General features: G+C 35.0%; 1 protein-coding gene across 1 annotated transcript; it reads right to left on the bottom strand.

Moving 5' to 3' along the window:
• Nucleotides 1-14: 14 nt before the first annotated feature.
• Nucleotides 15-14,784, bottom strand: LRRC39 (leucine rich repeat containing 39). The gene is made up of 8 exons (XM_065890295.1): nt 14,597-14,784; nt 10,797-10,902; nt 9,466-9,622; nt 8,765-8,901; nt 5,764-5,909; nt 4,701-4,853; nt 3,624-3,760; nt 15-268 (listed from the first exon to the last, which is right to left on the bottom strand). The coding sequence occupies exons 1-8, from the start codon at nt 14,707-14,709 to the stop codon at nt 213-215; spliced, it is 1,005 nt and encodes a 334-aa protein (XP_065746367.1). The 5' UTR covers nt 14,710-14,784; the 3' UTR covers nt 15-212.
• Between the last annotated feature and the right edge of the window lie 1,484 nt (nt 14,785-16,268).

Consider the following 16,268-nt stretch of genomic DNA (forward strand, 5'->3'; position numbering starts at 1 on the left):
GAACAACATCTGTCTTCCACCAAAAAAATTTTTTTAATTGTATTTTTATATTCATGAAAATATAATTTAAATAGCAGATAATATGAACTTTAAAAAATGTGGCCTCGTTGAACTTTGGTAATGGCTTTGTATTTTTACTTTAGAAGTCCAAACATTAGAGAATTCACCAAATTCCCAAAGTAATCCTCTTCAGCAGGGCATCTTGAATTATATTATCCATCAGCATTTATAGAGTTTGGTAAAGTAGTAGAGCAGTTGACTTGGTTACCTGAAACACACATAACATGTCAACATGTAACTAGCACATTAACTTTCTATTTGCATTAATTTTGGAAACTTACTTTCCTTTGGTTTTATTTAATACTTTTTATTTTTCAAGTTCAAGGTATAATAATCAATTGTCAGTTTATAGTAAGGACCAATCTGAGAAGTTGGTTTATGTATGGATTTTTTGTCCAGACAGATCTGGAAAGAATAATTAATTGTGATTATTTGTTTCTACTGCAAACAGATTCAGAGATGTTCACAATCAATTAATGAATTCACCTTCAGATTTCAAGAGCCATACCTGTGTTTAAATATTATCAGAATTTGTCCATGACAGACACCAAAACTAAAAAGATATATATATATATATATATTTTTTTTTTTTTTTTTTTTTTTTTTTGCAGTACGCGGGCCTCTCACTGTTGTGGCCTCTCCCGCTGTGGAGCACAGGCTCCGGACATGCAGGCTCAGTGGCCATGGCTTACAGGCCCAGCCGCTCCGGGGCATGTGGGATTCTCCCCAACTGGGGCACGAACCCGTATCCCCTGCATCGGCAGGCAGACTCTCAACCACTGCGCCACCAGGGAAGCCCCTAAAAAGATATTTTCAAGGAAAAAAACTATTTCACTTCATTTTTTAAATTAGTTAATTATCTAGTGAGAACTTCCAAAGAGATACTTGAAAGCCTAATTACAAATTAAATTGAAATTTGCAAATAACTTCTGAAGTTAATTAGGTGTCATATATTTTAAAAGGTCATTTTTACATATACAAGAACAAATATATTCTCTCCTGTTTGGGAAAATAATTTGGAATAAAGTAGAAATTAGATAGTAATACCAAAAACCTCACTTTCGGGCCTCATTTGGCTCATAAGCAGTTTCTATGCACAAGAAAACATTAAACCAAACATATGGTAAGACTGTTAGTCTTTTCCTCATCTTATCCTTGGTTTATTTCTGCCTTATTTGTAAAAATTATCTTAATCATTGTACATTTGCCAAGACAAAGATACAGAATTACTGATTGTAGATATTATAATGATATTCTTAGGTAACTATTATTTGTAGGTCTATGATTACCTTAATAAATTAGAAGTCTAGCTCATTTTTAGTTTCTGACCTTTCTACCACTAGTTTAATCTTACATGTCTTATGAGACTGCCTAGGTTCAAATCCCAACCCTACTACTTGATCTCTTTGTGCCTCAATTCCCCGCTTAAAATGGGCGTGATGAAGATAATAATAATACCTCACAAGGTTGTTATGAGCATTAAATGAAATAACACATTAAAATGCTTATAACAGTTCTAAGTACAGAGTAAGTACTCAATAAATATTAACCGTATTTAATAGTAGTAATTCATAACAATATTTTTAATGAAATAGGCAGACTTGGTTTTATTATCTCTGTTTAAGTTGTAACCTTTTTTCTCTTGCTATATGTTCTATGTCAAATATTATTAAAATAAGGTAGTTTGTTTAAATCAGCTACTCATGCCCCCAAATCAAGAGAACATAAATGAAGATAATAATACGTCATTCAATAATTAACCTGATTTTACTCAGTTAGGCAATGCTAATTTGTGTTATACAATCTGTTTTGCTTCATTCAACAATTTATGCCCAGAAATAAAAGCTATGCTACAACAGGTATTATCTCTGTTATATTTCATAAAACATACACACACACACAATTATACTGATAGAGTCCTGTGGCCCAATGAATGTTTCTGACAATGATACCAAGTCCTATATGGGAAGATAAGGTTGTTCTTCAGCATGCCAGCTGTACCAAGATTATTGTTTTCCCCAACCTTGCTTATTTCCCTTAAGATTACATGAGACAGTGAATACATGGGATATGCATTATAGCTGTTTCTCGACCTGCAGAATTTGCAGGTTCAGCAAACTCCTTGAACTTTAGATTGATCTACACAACTACCTCTTCCTGCATGTCCCACAGATATATCAAATTTACTGTTAAAACTGAAGCTCATGTTCCACTGCTACCACCAAACCAGCTTCTATATTTCATTTCCCCATCTCTGCATCACTATTCATCCAGTTGCTCTAACCAAAAACAGATTCATCCTGGACTCCTCCCTCTTCTCATCTTCAGTCATCAATTCTGTCTCCTACTTGGCTTTTATATATTTATGCTCTACTTTTCAAACCTAGGCCCCAAACTATTACAGCTTTTTTACATATCTTCCTCCAGTCTAACCTCCATGTTACTGTTTCTGTGACCTTGCTACAACAGATCTAATGACCTCTATTGGATGTTGGTAAAAATATTTTCTCCAGCTGAAAATGCTCTCATATCTGTTTGCTCAGATTCTACCTGCTCTTTCAAAGTAACTATTTGAAGAGGTAACTAAACTCTACCTTCTAACTCAAAAATTCTTCACATTTTAGTGAATTATAAAACCATGTTTTCCATTACTATACTATTTATTTTTTTTATAAAGCTGTTTTTTTTTATTTATATTTTATTTATTTATTTTTGGCTGTGTTGGATCTTCGTTGCTACACACAGGCTTTCTCTAGTTGCAGTGAGCGGGGGCTACTCTTCCTTGCAGTGCACATGCTTCTCATTGCGATGGCTTCGCAGCATGTGGGATATTCCTGGACCAGGGATCAAACCTATGTCCCCTGCATTGGCAGGCGGATTCTTAACCACTGCGCCACCAGGGAAGTCCTATTATTTTTTTTATTAACAGAGAGTTATGCTCTTTGTCCTCTTCCCCTAATCTTGGGTTAAGTTAAAGTCATTCCTTCCTTGGTTAAAAAAACAACAAAAAAGAGGTTTTAATTCTAAATTATCAGAGATAAAAGTGATTGAAATCTATATATCAAAAACTCACATTTTAACTGTTGGCTAAAATCTATGTTCTCTTGATATTTTTCATTCCTAGGCACAGTAGCAAAATATTTTTCATTCCTAGTCAAAATATTTCTTTGTGCTATTTATGGATTATTGTAGACGAAGAGGAAATGGCAGGGAAGGTAGTGTTCATGAGTAAACTGACATGACAAACTGATAGAATGAGGTAGTGAAGGTTTAAGAATTACATCTTCAAGCTTCAAGCTTCAAGTGCTTGACCAAAGAAGTTTATTTCCTGACTCTACTTGAAAGATTTTCAGTATCTTTACAACCTTTCTCTCCAAGCCTTTATCAAAATCGTGAACAGATTAGAATTTCACTTTTTTTTTGCTTCAACAATATTAACGAAGAGACCAGAATTTGACAAAAGGTAAGATGGAACGAAAAGTCTATAAAGGAATTTATATACATATATATGCGTTCCTCTATTAAAAAGAATTCTTAACCTGTGTTATGTACAAATCTCATACCTGCTCTCCGTGACTCCTGTATGTACGTGTGCATAAACTGAAGGCCGAATAATTCCCGTTCCTCTTCCTCATCTATGTTTTCACCGGGAGGAAGTGTTACTTCCAATTTCAGTGGGTTGTCTCGGAAGTTGACAAACCTAGCAGTTCACCAAAAAACAGTATTTTTATAGGTGCCATAGAAGTGTACATTTGTTTTCCTGGAGAAAGATCAGGTGGTAATATACTAAATTACTCTTTTTTTTTAACTGGTTTCAGTAACTGAACATCTTGGTGAGATGTGATATATCCCAAGAATCTTTAAATTTCTTGCCTAGAAGAAAAAAATATTAGCTTTAGACAACTTATTTTCCAAGCTTGTAAAAGCAACTATTAGTCCATAGCATATGTTTAATGTGGTACACTTTAACTTCCAAGAGCAACCCTAATGCATCTCAAGTATACAATTAATGCTATGAACTTAAATTTTCTGCATATTTTATAAAGCATGTCTTATTTATCATTGTATTGTCACCATCTAGTACAGGGCTTAGTAGTTGCTGAATAAGTAAATGAATGATTTTGTTATGAAAGTTGTGGGATTTGGTGTGAATTCTCACATCTTATGCTCACTGTCAGGAAATTAAGTTTTGGAAGTTATTTGAGGGAGTTCTGTTAGTAATTAACTTAGTAAAAAGTTATATTTACCTCTAACATAACTGCCTTGTCCATTTGTAGTTATTTAGGAGGAAAATAATCACTATTCTTATGGTTTTGGTTTATCGTGGATAAAACTGTATCGTGGATAAAGTTTGTTAGCAGTTATAGAGATGATTTTCAGGAAAATGTCACCAACACAGGGCATTCCTTAAAGCTGATAAATCCCAGTACAGCTTTAGTTTCAACGATTCTTTCTTGAATAATTTAGACCAGTATTATATTAATCCTATTTATAAATTATAGAATTTCAAGGTTGGAAAAGATTTTTAAATGTATTCATTTATGTGAATGAGAACTCAAATGTGTTAATAACAATTTCTTTACATTACTTTGTTCTGCAGCCAGAAAGGAACATGTCAGTTCTGTGTCTACAACTTTTACCTTAGATTGGTCATCTCTTCCATGCACACTGGAATATCTTTCAGTTTATTGTTGCTGAGAACAAGAGTACCCAGATTTTTCATATTGCTGATTGTTTCTGGCAAGCATGTTATTTTATTCCGTTGGAGCCATAATGTGTGTAGACTTTGCATTCTGAAGAATTAAGAGGTTTCTGTGATTAATCACATATAATATGAAAACCCTGGTTCTTATTAACCCAAAATTTTTTTAAATGTCATCTTGTATAACATCTCCTTTAACCAGTATACATATTGAGTTAACTGACTTCACATTACCTGATTTTAGGGAAACTATAACAAGGGAGTTAATCTCTATCTACCGTATAGCTCTCATCATGTAGTGGTAGAAATTAAATCAATGTATTCTAGAATTCTTCACTATTCTCATAGGATTTCTTGCAGAAAAACTGCTAAAATGCTATCTAATCTGAATTAGAGTCTTAAGAGGAAAATCAGAAATTATTAATCTGCCCATTTAGGGCAAGGCAAGTATGCATAATGGTTAACAGCATGGACTCTGGGGCCAGGGTGCCTGGGTTCAAATCCTAACTGGCACACTTACTAACTGATCTTGAGCAATTTACTATCATCTCTACATTAGTTTCCTCAATGTTTTTAAAGTGCACAGAAGTGCCTGGCATGCACTAAGCAATGTTGTTATTGCTGTGGCCTATTCTTGTCAATTTGTTCAAGTCAGATAGCCAGTTTTTCTCTCCCAAACCCACCCCCCCCTTTTCTTTTTTTGGCTGTACCACGTGGCTTGTGGGATCTTAGTGCCCTGACCAAGGATCAAACCCAACCCTCTGCAGTGGAAGCGCTGAGTCCTAACCACTGGACCACCAGGGAATTCCTCAAAACCCTTTTTTTTTTTTTTAATTTGGAGTTCATGAATATATTCTGTTAAAAAGTAGCATACATTATTTGGAACTAAATGGATCTATTGTGATTGATTATGCTTGGGGTCCCCTGTGTTTTGTTTATTCTTATTTATCATAGAGAGCTTCAACACGTCTCTTGGTAGCAAAAAAAGTTATTTATGTTACCTTTCTACAGTATCAGGAAGTTGTTCAAGTCTGTTGCTTCCCATATCAAGCCACTCAAGGGCAGGCATGTTCAACACAGCAGGAGGGATTGTAGTAAAGTGGTTCATACTCAGATCAAGGTGAGTAAGCTTTAACAAGTTGCTGAGCTGAAGAGAAAGCCAAGGTTTTTCAAAATAAATGTCAACAACGTAAACTACTAGAACACCCACAATGGTAAAGAGATATGTCACATCAAGGATTGTCTACATGATGCTTGCACTTCATTTAGTCACAGCAGTCCACAACAAATTTGAGATAACAATAATGCTAAATAACCTCCTGATAAATGAAAAACTCTCTCATAGAAAGTTCATCTATTCAAAGAGAGCTTATCTTCCAAAATAACCAAGCTCCGGGGTTTATAGCACCTGCCTGGCAGAAGCTTTTTTTTTTTCTTTCTGGGCGTAAATATATGTTAACGTTTTCCTTTTATCTAGTAGTTGAGATTTTCTTGGGAAAACCCAAACTTCAGAATAATAGTTACTTTTGTTAACCCCCTTTCTTTGTGCCTGATGCTTTTTTTTTTTTTGCGGTACGTGGGCCTCTCACTGTTGTGGCCTCTCCCATTGCGGACCACAGGCTCCGGATGCGCAGGCTCAGCGGTCATGGCTCACGGGCCCAGCCGCTCCACAGTATGTGGGATCTTCCCGGACCGGGGCACGAACCCGCGTCCCCTGCATCGGCAGGCGGACTCTCAACCACTGCACCACCAGAGAAGCCCGTGCCTGATGCTTTACATAACGTTATCTCAGTCATAGAATTTACTGTTTGGTAATTCTATTTTTAAAATGAAAACATCAATAAAACATTTATTAAGACTATATAACAACACCAGTGTGCTCAGCTTAAGAAAACAAATATATCAATATGCCTGCCCTCAATGTACTTCTTCCTTCTTCCTCTTTGAAGATAACTCTATCCTGAATTTGGTATCTATTATTCCCATGCATTTTTAAATGTTTTTTTTACTATGCATAAATACATGTTTTCTATATAGTTCTCTCTATATATTACTATTATGTGTATTTTTCATAAACAAAATTATCTTTATATGTATTTGAATTTTATTTAAAGATGATGATACTGTACTCATCTTTCTTTAACTTGCTTTTTTCTCTCAATATCAGTCTTTATATGTATTCACATTGATGCATATAGCTCTAGTTTATTCATCAACTTTACAAGGTGAGTACCTTTTTTCCCTTTTATGGACAAAATGGTTTAGAGAAGCCATGTGACTAGAAATGATGGAGCTATGATGTGCACTCAAGTTTTCGAGGACCTAAAGCTGCAAAATTTCTAAATTTCTCTTTCCTCTGTAGTGAAAATTTCAAAATGTAAGAATTTAGTTAACTTTTACAAAAGACTCTCCATTTAGCTAGGCAAGTTCTATGTTTTACTTCTATCTCAGGGCACATTCAGATTCATTCCACAACTTTAACACCTCAAAAAATGCACAAATGCAGTGTTTTATGGGTAATGCAAAAAAGCAGTTTTCCATTTAGTAGATGATATTTCTCTAGCTTTATAATTCGTCATGAATGAAACACTTTTCAAAACTTGTCATCAGACTTTTAAAATTTTCAAATGATTCAGAATAGTGTATAAAAAGATTGTTTTTACATTAGCATAAATTTGTTTGTGTGTTACAGTGTGTGCAAGTTAATGGCTGAGAGTTAAGTCTCCTGCTGCAGATTTCTCAGTGGGACTAGAACTCTTTGGTTTTAAAAGCTTGAAGAAAGATATTAAAACCATTATAATCTAAGTCTTAATTTTGCATATGTGAAAATTGAGACCTAGTTATGTAAAGTGGTGTGTTCAAGGCCTCACAGCTACTTAAAGGCCACACTTGGAAATAATTCCAGGCTCAAGATTTCAGTTCACTATTTGTTCCTGTAAAACGTATTTCTTTAAGTAAAGACATTAAGGTAAAGACAGGTTAAGAGACATGCCCAAATTCACATAGCTTTTTAGTGACAGAACCAAAGCTAGAAACAAAATCACAATAATTAAAAATTAGAAATAAAATGTTTATTGGCCCTCTTTTAGGTATAAAGAAATTGTCCCTGTGATCATGATTTTCATCATAATCAAGTGTATACATTTCACTAAACTGAACTATTATAAGATCAGACGGATATAGCTATAGAAACTATGTTTTACTTGCAAGAGCAACAATAATTGGTGCATGTTTACTGGTTTGGGGAGGAAAGTGACATTCTTACCAAGATAAAGTGGGAAAGGGGAATAGTCTTATTTTGAGTTTTACTATTTTTCTTAACTTTTATCTTGCAAAATCATTGTTTTCAAGGCAAAGCACCATGGAAATTTCCTTTGCTGATTCTAAGAGCCTTAAATATGCTTGAAAAATGATAGGAATGTCTATATCTCTATGATCAGTTTGGTCTTACCAAGAACAAGATATCATACCAAATAAAAGTTTGAGGGCTTTCCAAGCCCACTGCCTTGCTTTACTTGGTAGAGCCTAGGAAGCTAGCAGACACTTTTCCTAAACTGAAGAATTCATGTCTTTTTACTTTACCTCTATCTCAAAAGCTGATCACCTATAAAAACTAACTAATAAACAAAAGAGTTTTTCTGTCACCACATTGTGCTTTATGATAATCATTTATTCATTCAATAGGCATTAAGTAACATCTACAACCTAGGCTGTACCTTCAATTCTGGGAAGTGAAATAAGTAAGATTCTCACTCTGGCCTTCAAGGAGATCACTAATGATCTCAGTACTGTAACAATAATAGAAATAGCTTTTTATGCTAAATAAATCTTTCTCTAATTAAAAACGTGCTTTATAATAATAGGAAATGGTTTTCACTAAACATTTTCTGAAATAAAATTTATAGCATTTTTCCATTAGTGTTATTTTTAATGATCACGCAGTGGAGAAGTAAACCACCAGTAGAAGGAAAATAAAATCGTAAGTATTTATATCATCCTGACCTCTTGTGGAAGATCACATATATCTCTGTTAACAGCAAGTTCAAGTTTCTCCAATCTGGCACAGTTACTTAGTTCCTTGGGGACAGTTTTGATTTTGTTGTAACTAAGAATCAGTTCCTGAAGTCTAGTGAGCAGTCCTACGGGAAAATAATACACAGTAAAGAGCAGAGGGATATAAAATAATGTTTCCAGTTATTAAGTATTACAGCATAACTTACTTGCCCGTTTCATATTGGCAAATTCACACTTAGGCTCCTCCCTTTTCCCACTGTGTGTCTTGCCCCTTCTTCAGATAAAGAGCTGGTGATTTATCAGTGCTATAGACAAAAATATTTTTTTCATTCTGTTTTATCTGTACTATATCCTGACTAGTTTTCCATTTGGGGATTTTTTTTCCTCATTTAAGGAGTTATTTCTAATTTTCTTTCTTGTCTTCAATGTGTTCCCTTCTAGGAGAAATAACCAAACCAACAATATTGTTTCCAGAATCTACACAATATTTCCAAAGAGACTTCTCTTGCATTGAAATCTCATCTTGAATCACCTCAGTAAATCCAGAAGCTTGAATCCCCTGGAAGCTTCAGTTTAGACTAGATGTTTAAAATTTTAAGATTCAAGACTATATAAAGATGAGATCTTTACTCCATGTATCAAAAAAAATTATCAGTGAAAAACACAGGAATAAAAGCCATTTTCCTTACCAATTCCTCGAGGTATGTCTGAAATTGTGTTTCGAGATAAATCTAACACAATAAGGTTCTGGAATCTTCCAATGAACTCAGGAATTTTCACCAAGCCAGTTCTATGAAGTTGCCATTCCTGTAGCTGATTTAGTTTTAGTAGAGAAGAAGGGAGGGTCTAAACTCAAGTAAAAAAAATGAAAGTTACTATATTACTTAAATTATTTTAGTATCATGATATACAGAAATATGACTGTAGAGATACTATTTGATTTGTAAAAGAACTTAGGAATATTTTTTCTTTAATGGGTTATATTTCCAAATACTTTGTGCTACTTCTAAGTTTTAAGAACTTTCCTTTTTTGGCGGGTGCTAAACCTTCAAACCCCAATCATAATAACATAAACAGAAATAACATATTTCAGTCAATATTGCACACACATAGAGCTGTGTTCTAAAGATTCTATTTTATTAGGCTTAACTAGAATACATATGTTACTGAACATGAGAATATGGTGGCTAATTGAAATTATAGAGAAACAAAAAGATCATTCTAATCAATTCAAACTTCTCTTCCCATTCTGTTTTGAAATAGTTTAGTTTTTTTAAGCAGATTTTCTTTTAATTTAAGAATTTTAGAAGTTTCAACTATACTGAACTCTATGCCTTTTCCCTTTCAGCCTAAAGTAGCCAAAAGACAAAATACAGGAGCTAACCCCCTAGCTAAATATACTGATATGTATGAAAACAAACACTGACTCAAGGGATAGAGGGTGGCCCTTGTCAAACTTAGAGTAGGCCTAATGTAATTAAGCAACTATGTTTGTGTGTGTGTGAGAGAGAGGGAGAGAGAAAGAGGGAAAGAGAGAAAGAGGAGATAATGTGAATTTGGTTGTGGACCTAAGAAAAAAATTAATATACATTTCCATTTTGTGAAGTTTTAACTGAGCATTTGCTGTTTTTTTTACTTTAAGGCCAAAGCTTTATTTAAAGCACCTTCCACTGCTTTCAGTTGAGCATTTGCTTTGAAAAAGCTACACGATTTTTGTTAAGCAGATGGTCACCTTTTTACGGAAAATGAGAAATTGCTTATTAGAAGGATTAGTGGGAGAAATATTACAAATGACTTAAATTTAGGCAGAGTTAAAGCACATTGGTTGAAGTTTTACAATAAAAAGTTGTGAAGTTACATTAATTTTCAGTTCATGTTGCCCAAATTCATTTGGTACATTATTAAAATTAGAATTCCTAACTATTCCAGACTTAAGCACATAATTTAAGAATCATTCTCTCAACTCTCCCACAAAATGCGAAATATAAAAAATCAAATATATTACTTCTATAAAGCTTACCTTCCATTCCTCATTTTCTATCTTCAAAATGACCCTTCCATCTTCCCTGGTGACCTTTTCTCTTAGCTTGGTTAAGCTCACTCGTTCTTCCCAGATTCGCACTAGCCTAGGAGACCAGGAAATCATTTTAGTTCACAGGTAATGACATAGGTAGCATTCACTTTTGTATGAAAAAGTGACCCATCAAAAACAACCATTTGGGGGCTTCCCTGGTGGCGCAGTGGTTGAGAGTCCGCCTGCCGATGCAGGGGACACGGGTTCCACGGGGGTTTTTTTGTTGTTGTTGTTGTTTTGCGGTACGCGGGCCTCTCACTGTTGTGGCCTCTCCCGTTGCGGAGCACAGGCTCCGGACACGCAGGCTCAGCGGCCATGGCTCACGGGCCCAGCCGCTCCGCGGCATGTGGGATCTTCCCGGACCAGGGCACGAACCCGTGTCCCCTGCATCGGCAGGCGGACTCTCAACCACTGCGCCACCAGGGAAGCCCAAGGATTTTATTTTAATGAACAGAAAACCAAATATCTCTAAAAGTATAATATTTGCTGTCTATATATGTTTGTGTTTGCAAAACATTTCTATGGAGTCTGAGTATTTTTATCCACTGCTTGTCTGAAAGTTAATTAATCTGCTAACAAGTGCACTGTGGCAATGGCTATGTGTGGCCTTCTAGACTGAACAGCTAAGCTTCCAACAGCTGTGGTTAAGTGAGACAAAATGTATACTGCTATCTATTCAATTACACCGCGTTTTATAAAAATAGAACTATTTAAACAGTAGACATAATGATTATTAATTACTTATTACTGAAATATATGTATTTCAGAGCAAGATTTAATGATGGGCAATGAAGTGTGTTATTCCCTAACGTTTAATTTCAATTAAAGAATTCATCAAGCACCCATTATATGCCAAATACTATGCTGGACATTGTGGATACAAAAAGTTCTGTCCTTAATGAGTGAGGCTAACTATTATTAAACAAGTTTATTTCCATCTCTTAAATGATTCATTAATTCTTTCTGGCTCTGTATTACTATGATCTAAGTCCAGAATGTATCACTTAATTTGGTGACCATGGGCAAGACATCTCACCTCTAAGGACCTTGCCGATAAAACATGGGGTTTGGATTAAATAATATCAAAGGTCTCTTCTAGATCTAGTATTCTATAATTCCTACACTGTTTATTTTAAGCTTGATGTTCTTTCAAAGTTTTGAACAGAAATTTTCTACCTCCTCTAAAACCCTTTTATTATAGCCTAAAGACTTTCTCCAATGTTGTTATACCAACTCTTACCCAAGTGCTTGCTTTCTTCAAGGCAGCTTGGCATCCAAAGACAGAACAATTTCTGTTTAAACTTAAGGCTTTTTGAGCTAAATCTTTAGCTTCTTTTAGCTGAGAGAAGAAGCATTAGATTACATTTTTACCCCTTGCCTGTTTTGTACAGAGAAAACTTGAAGCTGCTGAAACTAAATGATTCTTAACTAGACACATATAACAGGTGAAATTCAAGAGTTTAGAACCAACTTGTGATTTCTGATGACAGTTTTTTAAAAAGTGGATAGGATTTATAAGAGTACTCGAGTCAATAGAGAACAGAGAACAGACTTGTGGTTGCCAAGGGTGGGGTTTGGGATTAGCAGATGCAAACTAGTATATATAGGATGGATAAACAACAAGGTCCTATTGTATAGCACAGGGAACTATATTTAATAGCCTGTGATAAACCATAATGGAAAAAATATATATATACACATATAACTGAGTCACTTTGCTGTACTGTAGAAATTAACACATTATAAATCAACTATACTTCAATAAATTTTTTTTAAAAAAGAGTACTTGAGTCAAGTTTGTCATAATTGTATAATATAAACATAATATGTGTCATAAGAGTAGTTTTACACATTTCAGTCTAGGGAAATTTAAGACCTAAGGTGAATATAAGCTTACTGAGTCACATTGCTTAGGTATGAATACAAGTGAATACCAGTTCCACATTTATTAGCCGTGTGATCTTTGACAAGTTACCTAGGCCTATCCTTCAGGTTTTCCGTCTTTAAAATGGAGAAAATAATATCACCTATGTGTGGCAGAGACTGCTTATCATTCCCCAGTATCTGTTACTCTTCTTCTTCCTCAGTAACAGATCCTCTAAATTTAACTGGGCACAAGACTTCATTTAGCCATCCTCCTTTGCAGCTAGGTATGGGTCATATGAAGCTTTGGGTAGTGAGATGTTAGCAGAAATAGTCATGTGTGCAACTTCCTGCTGGCTAGAATCAAGTACATTGGCCACAGTTGGTGTCTCTATGTATTGGGGGCCATGAGGTGACTAAAGTCCATTCCTAAAGGAATGGAGACTATGCACAGTTGAGCAACAAGATAAAAGCCTGAGTGTGTGACTCAGTGCAGTGCTGTGCCAGCCCTCTTCTTTGCTGGGAGAATGCCAGTTATTTCTAAGTGTTTACACTTCCTCCAAGTTACCCAAGTATAAATCTTAATTTGTCTAAACCAATCATACAATCTCATTTCCCTGGAAGGTAACTGGATTAGAGGTGTACTAATGACCCAATTCTGGCCAATGAGAAGTGAAGGAGAAGTTTGATGGAGACCTCAGAAAGGTTTTCTCATTCTTTTTTTTTTTTTTTTTTTTTTTTTTTTTGCGGTACGCGGGCCTCTCATTGTTGTGGCCTCTCCCGTTGCGGAGCACAGGCTCCGGACGCGCAGGCTCAGCGGCCATGGCTCACGGGCCCAGCCGCTCCGCGGCATGTGGGATCTTCCCGGACCGGGGCACGAACCCGTGTCCCCTGCATCGGCAGGCGGACTCTCAACCACTGCGCCACCAGGGAAGCCCGGTTTTCTCATTCTTAAAGAAGATACAGAAATAAATAATTCCTGCTCTTCTGATAACATAATGATGCCTGGCTGTGATGCCTGGAAGTATACCAGTCATCCTGTGACACTGAGAGAAGCTAACCTGAGGACCAAACTGACACATTGATAAAAAGAAGCTGAGTCTTTAAAACTGTTGAAGCTTTGGAATTGCCTTACCTCAGGACTTCCTTATTGTTTAACCCATTTTTAGTTGAGTTTTCTGTTATTTGCTGACACAAGACCATTTTTAAAAATGAGATATAACTGACATATAACATTATATTAGTTCTAGATGTACAACATAATAGCTTGATATTTGTACATATTGCAAGACCATTTAATGTTTAGAAAGAGACCTAACAAATGATAATTGTAGGGGGCTACGTGGAATCTATGAGGAAAGGGGCTATCCTTGCAAGAGTAGTAGGATAAATTTGGAGATATCCAATGAGGAAGGTAGCTTGGTATCAATGAGGCAGAGGAAGTGAGAGCTGAACTATTTAAGTATAGCCCAAATAGAGGAATCAGGTGATCCACAGGGGCCCTGGCTGGAACTCACAGCTATTTAAATAGGTGAGAATCTACCATACCTTCTACTGCCAGTTGTTGTTTTAGATCCTAGGGAATATAATGTTGAACAAACAATCTATGAAAAGTAGACTAAATGATACTAATCAAACTTTGATAAAGTTGAACAGACTCCTAGGACAACTACTATTTTCACTTACAGACACTTGTATTTTTTGTGGCCCCCATCACATGGCCACACTTAATTGTCAGGTGCTTCCTTTAGTTGTATTTTGGGTTTTCAGTAAACAGAAACCTCTATCAAATTCAATAATAGGCATTTAATAAATACTATTTTTAATAATGAGGATGTTATGAATTTTTGCTAATTCAAGATAATAAACATGTTATAGCATACTTTTGTTGAAATTCCTTCTCTCGCTTCAGGTCTTCATTGTATTTCTTTATTCTTTTCTCCCAAACTTCCTTTACAGCATTGACAGCCCCAGTACAAACCACATTTTCTGACATGACTTCTCCACATTGTCACAGAGTCACCAACTTCATTTTGAATAGCTGAATCACAGATGCCATCTCAGAAAGGGCCTGATTGTACCAGAGGAAAAAAAAAAACAGTAATGTTTCAGAATGTTTACTGAGTACCACAATGATCATAATAGCTTTTTATTGAACACATTCCATGTTCCCAAAACTATTTTATGCACTTTACATGCCATATTTCACTAAATAATTCTCATAAAAATATCATGACATGGGTACTTTTATTGTCTCTAATACACATGAGAAAACCGATCCCTAAAAAAGGTGGGCAATTGGTTAAGGTCTCATCTCTAATAAGTGGCAGAGGGGGGAACTGATGCCAAGTCTACTTCCTTTGTTACTATTAATTCACAATAATGAAAAACTGCAACTGGTTTACGTGTCCAATATAAGGAAATGTTTAATAATGGATATACAAGATAAGCAGGTATCTTGGTATATCTGCTTAATCTAAATGCTATATGTACAAGCTGGAATTCAGTTAAGTGGGATATATTGGTATTGTTTTCTCTTGTGTAAAATAAATTGCAAACGGACTCATCTAACACTGAGGATTGTGATGTAAATCTCAGAAATGAGAGGAAAATAATAATAGGGGAATGGTTATGTAAATTATGGTAGATCTATTTGATGGAATGCTCTTTGTCTTACAAATAATAGTACTGATTTTTCACCAGATTATATTAGTAATAATGAAAAATTTGATTCACAATTAATTTAACTATTTTGTTCAAAATTCAAGAAGTCAAAGATGTCCACAGTTACCACTTCTATTCAACATTATACTGAAATGCAATAATGCAAGAAAATTAAATAGAAAGGTATAAAGTTTGGAAAGGAAAAAGTGAAATTTGCAACAGCATAGGAAAAAAGGTACTCTCATGCACTAAAGGTGACAGTATATTGTTATATTCTCTATGGAGAGAATTTTAGTAACATCTATCAAACTTACAGAGCCACATTCACACTCATAAGAATATATACTGTAAATATTTTCAATTGTAAAATGACATATTACAAAGTTATTCACTATGGTGTTTTTCATAACAGCAAAAGATTGGAAACAACATAACTTTCCACCAATAAATTATAGTACATGCATATCACGGGAAATTATATAACTCCATAAAGAAGGAAAAGCATTTTATATATTGATATACCATGATTTCCAAACTGTATGACTATGACAGTTTATTGTCCATTCTAATTAACATGGATACTTGGGTCCCAGATTTTTGCTATTACGAGTAACACTGTTTCTAAAATTCCTGTTCTTATCTTCTTGTTGCTCAAGTGGTATTATTCCTATTGTGTATATACCCAGGAGTAGAATTGCTAGATCACTGTGTATGTGACTGTTCAAATTTTTAAGATAGAGCCCAATTGTTTTCCAAAATGATTATGCCCATTTATACTCTTACTACAACTGTATAAGTGTCCCCACTGATGTATATCCTCACCAATACACTACTACATAAAATGATATCTCATCATGGGTATCATTTACGCTTTCCTGATTAATAAATGTT

This window comes from Phocoena phocoena, chromosome 1 (genome assembly GCF_963924675.1).
Source record: "Phocoena phocoena chromosome 1, mPhoPho1.1, whole genome shotgun sequence".
Lineage (NCBI taxonomy): Eukaryota > Metazoa > Chordata > Mammalia > Artiodactyla > Phocoenidae > Phocoena > Phocoena phocoena.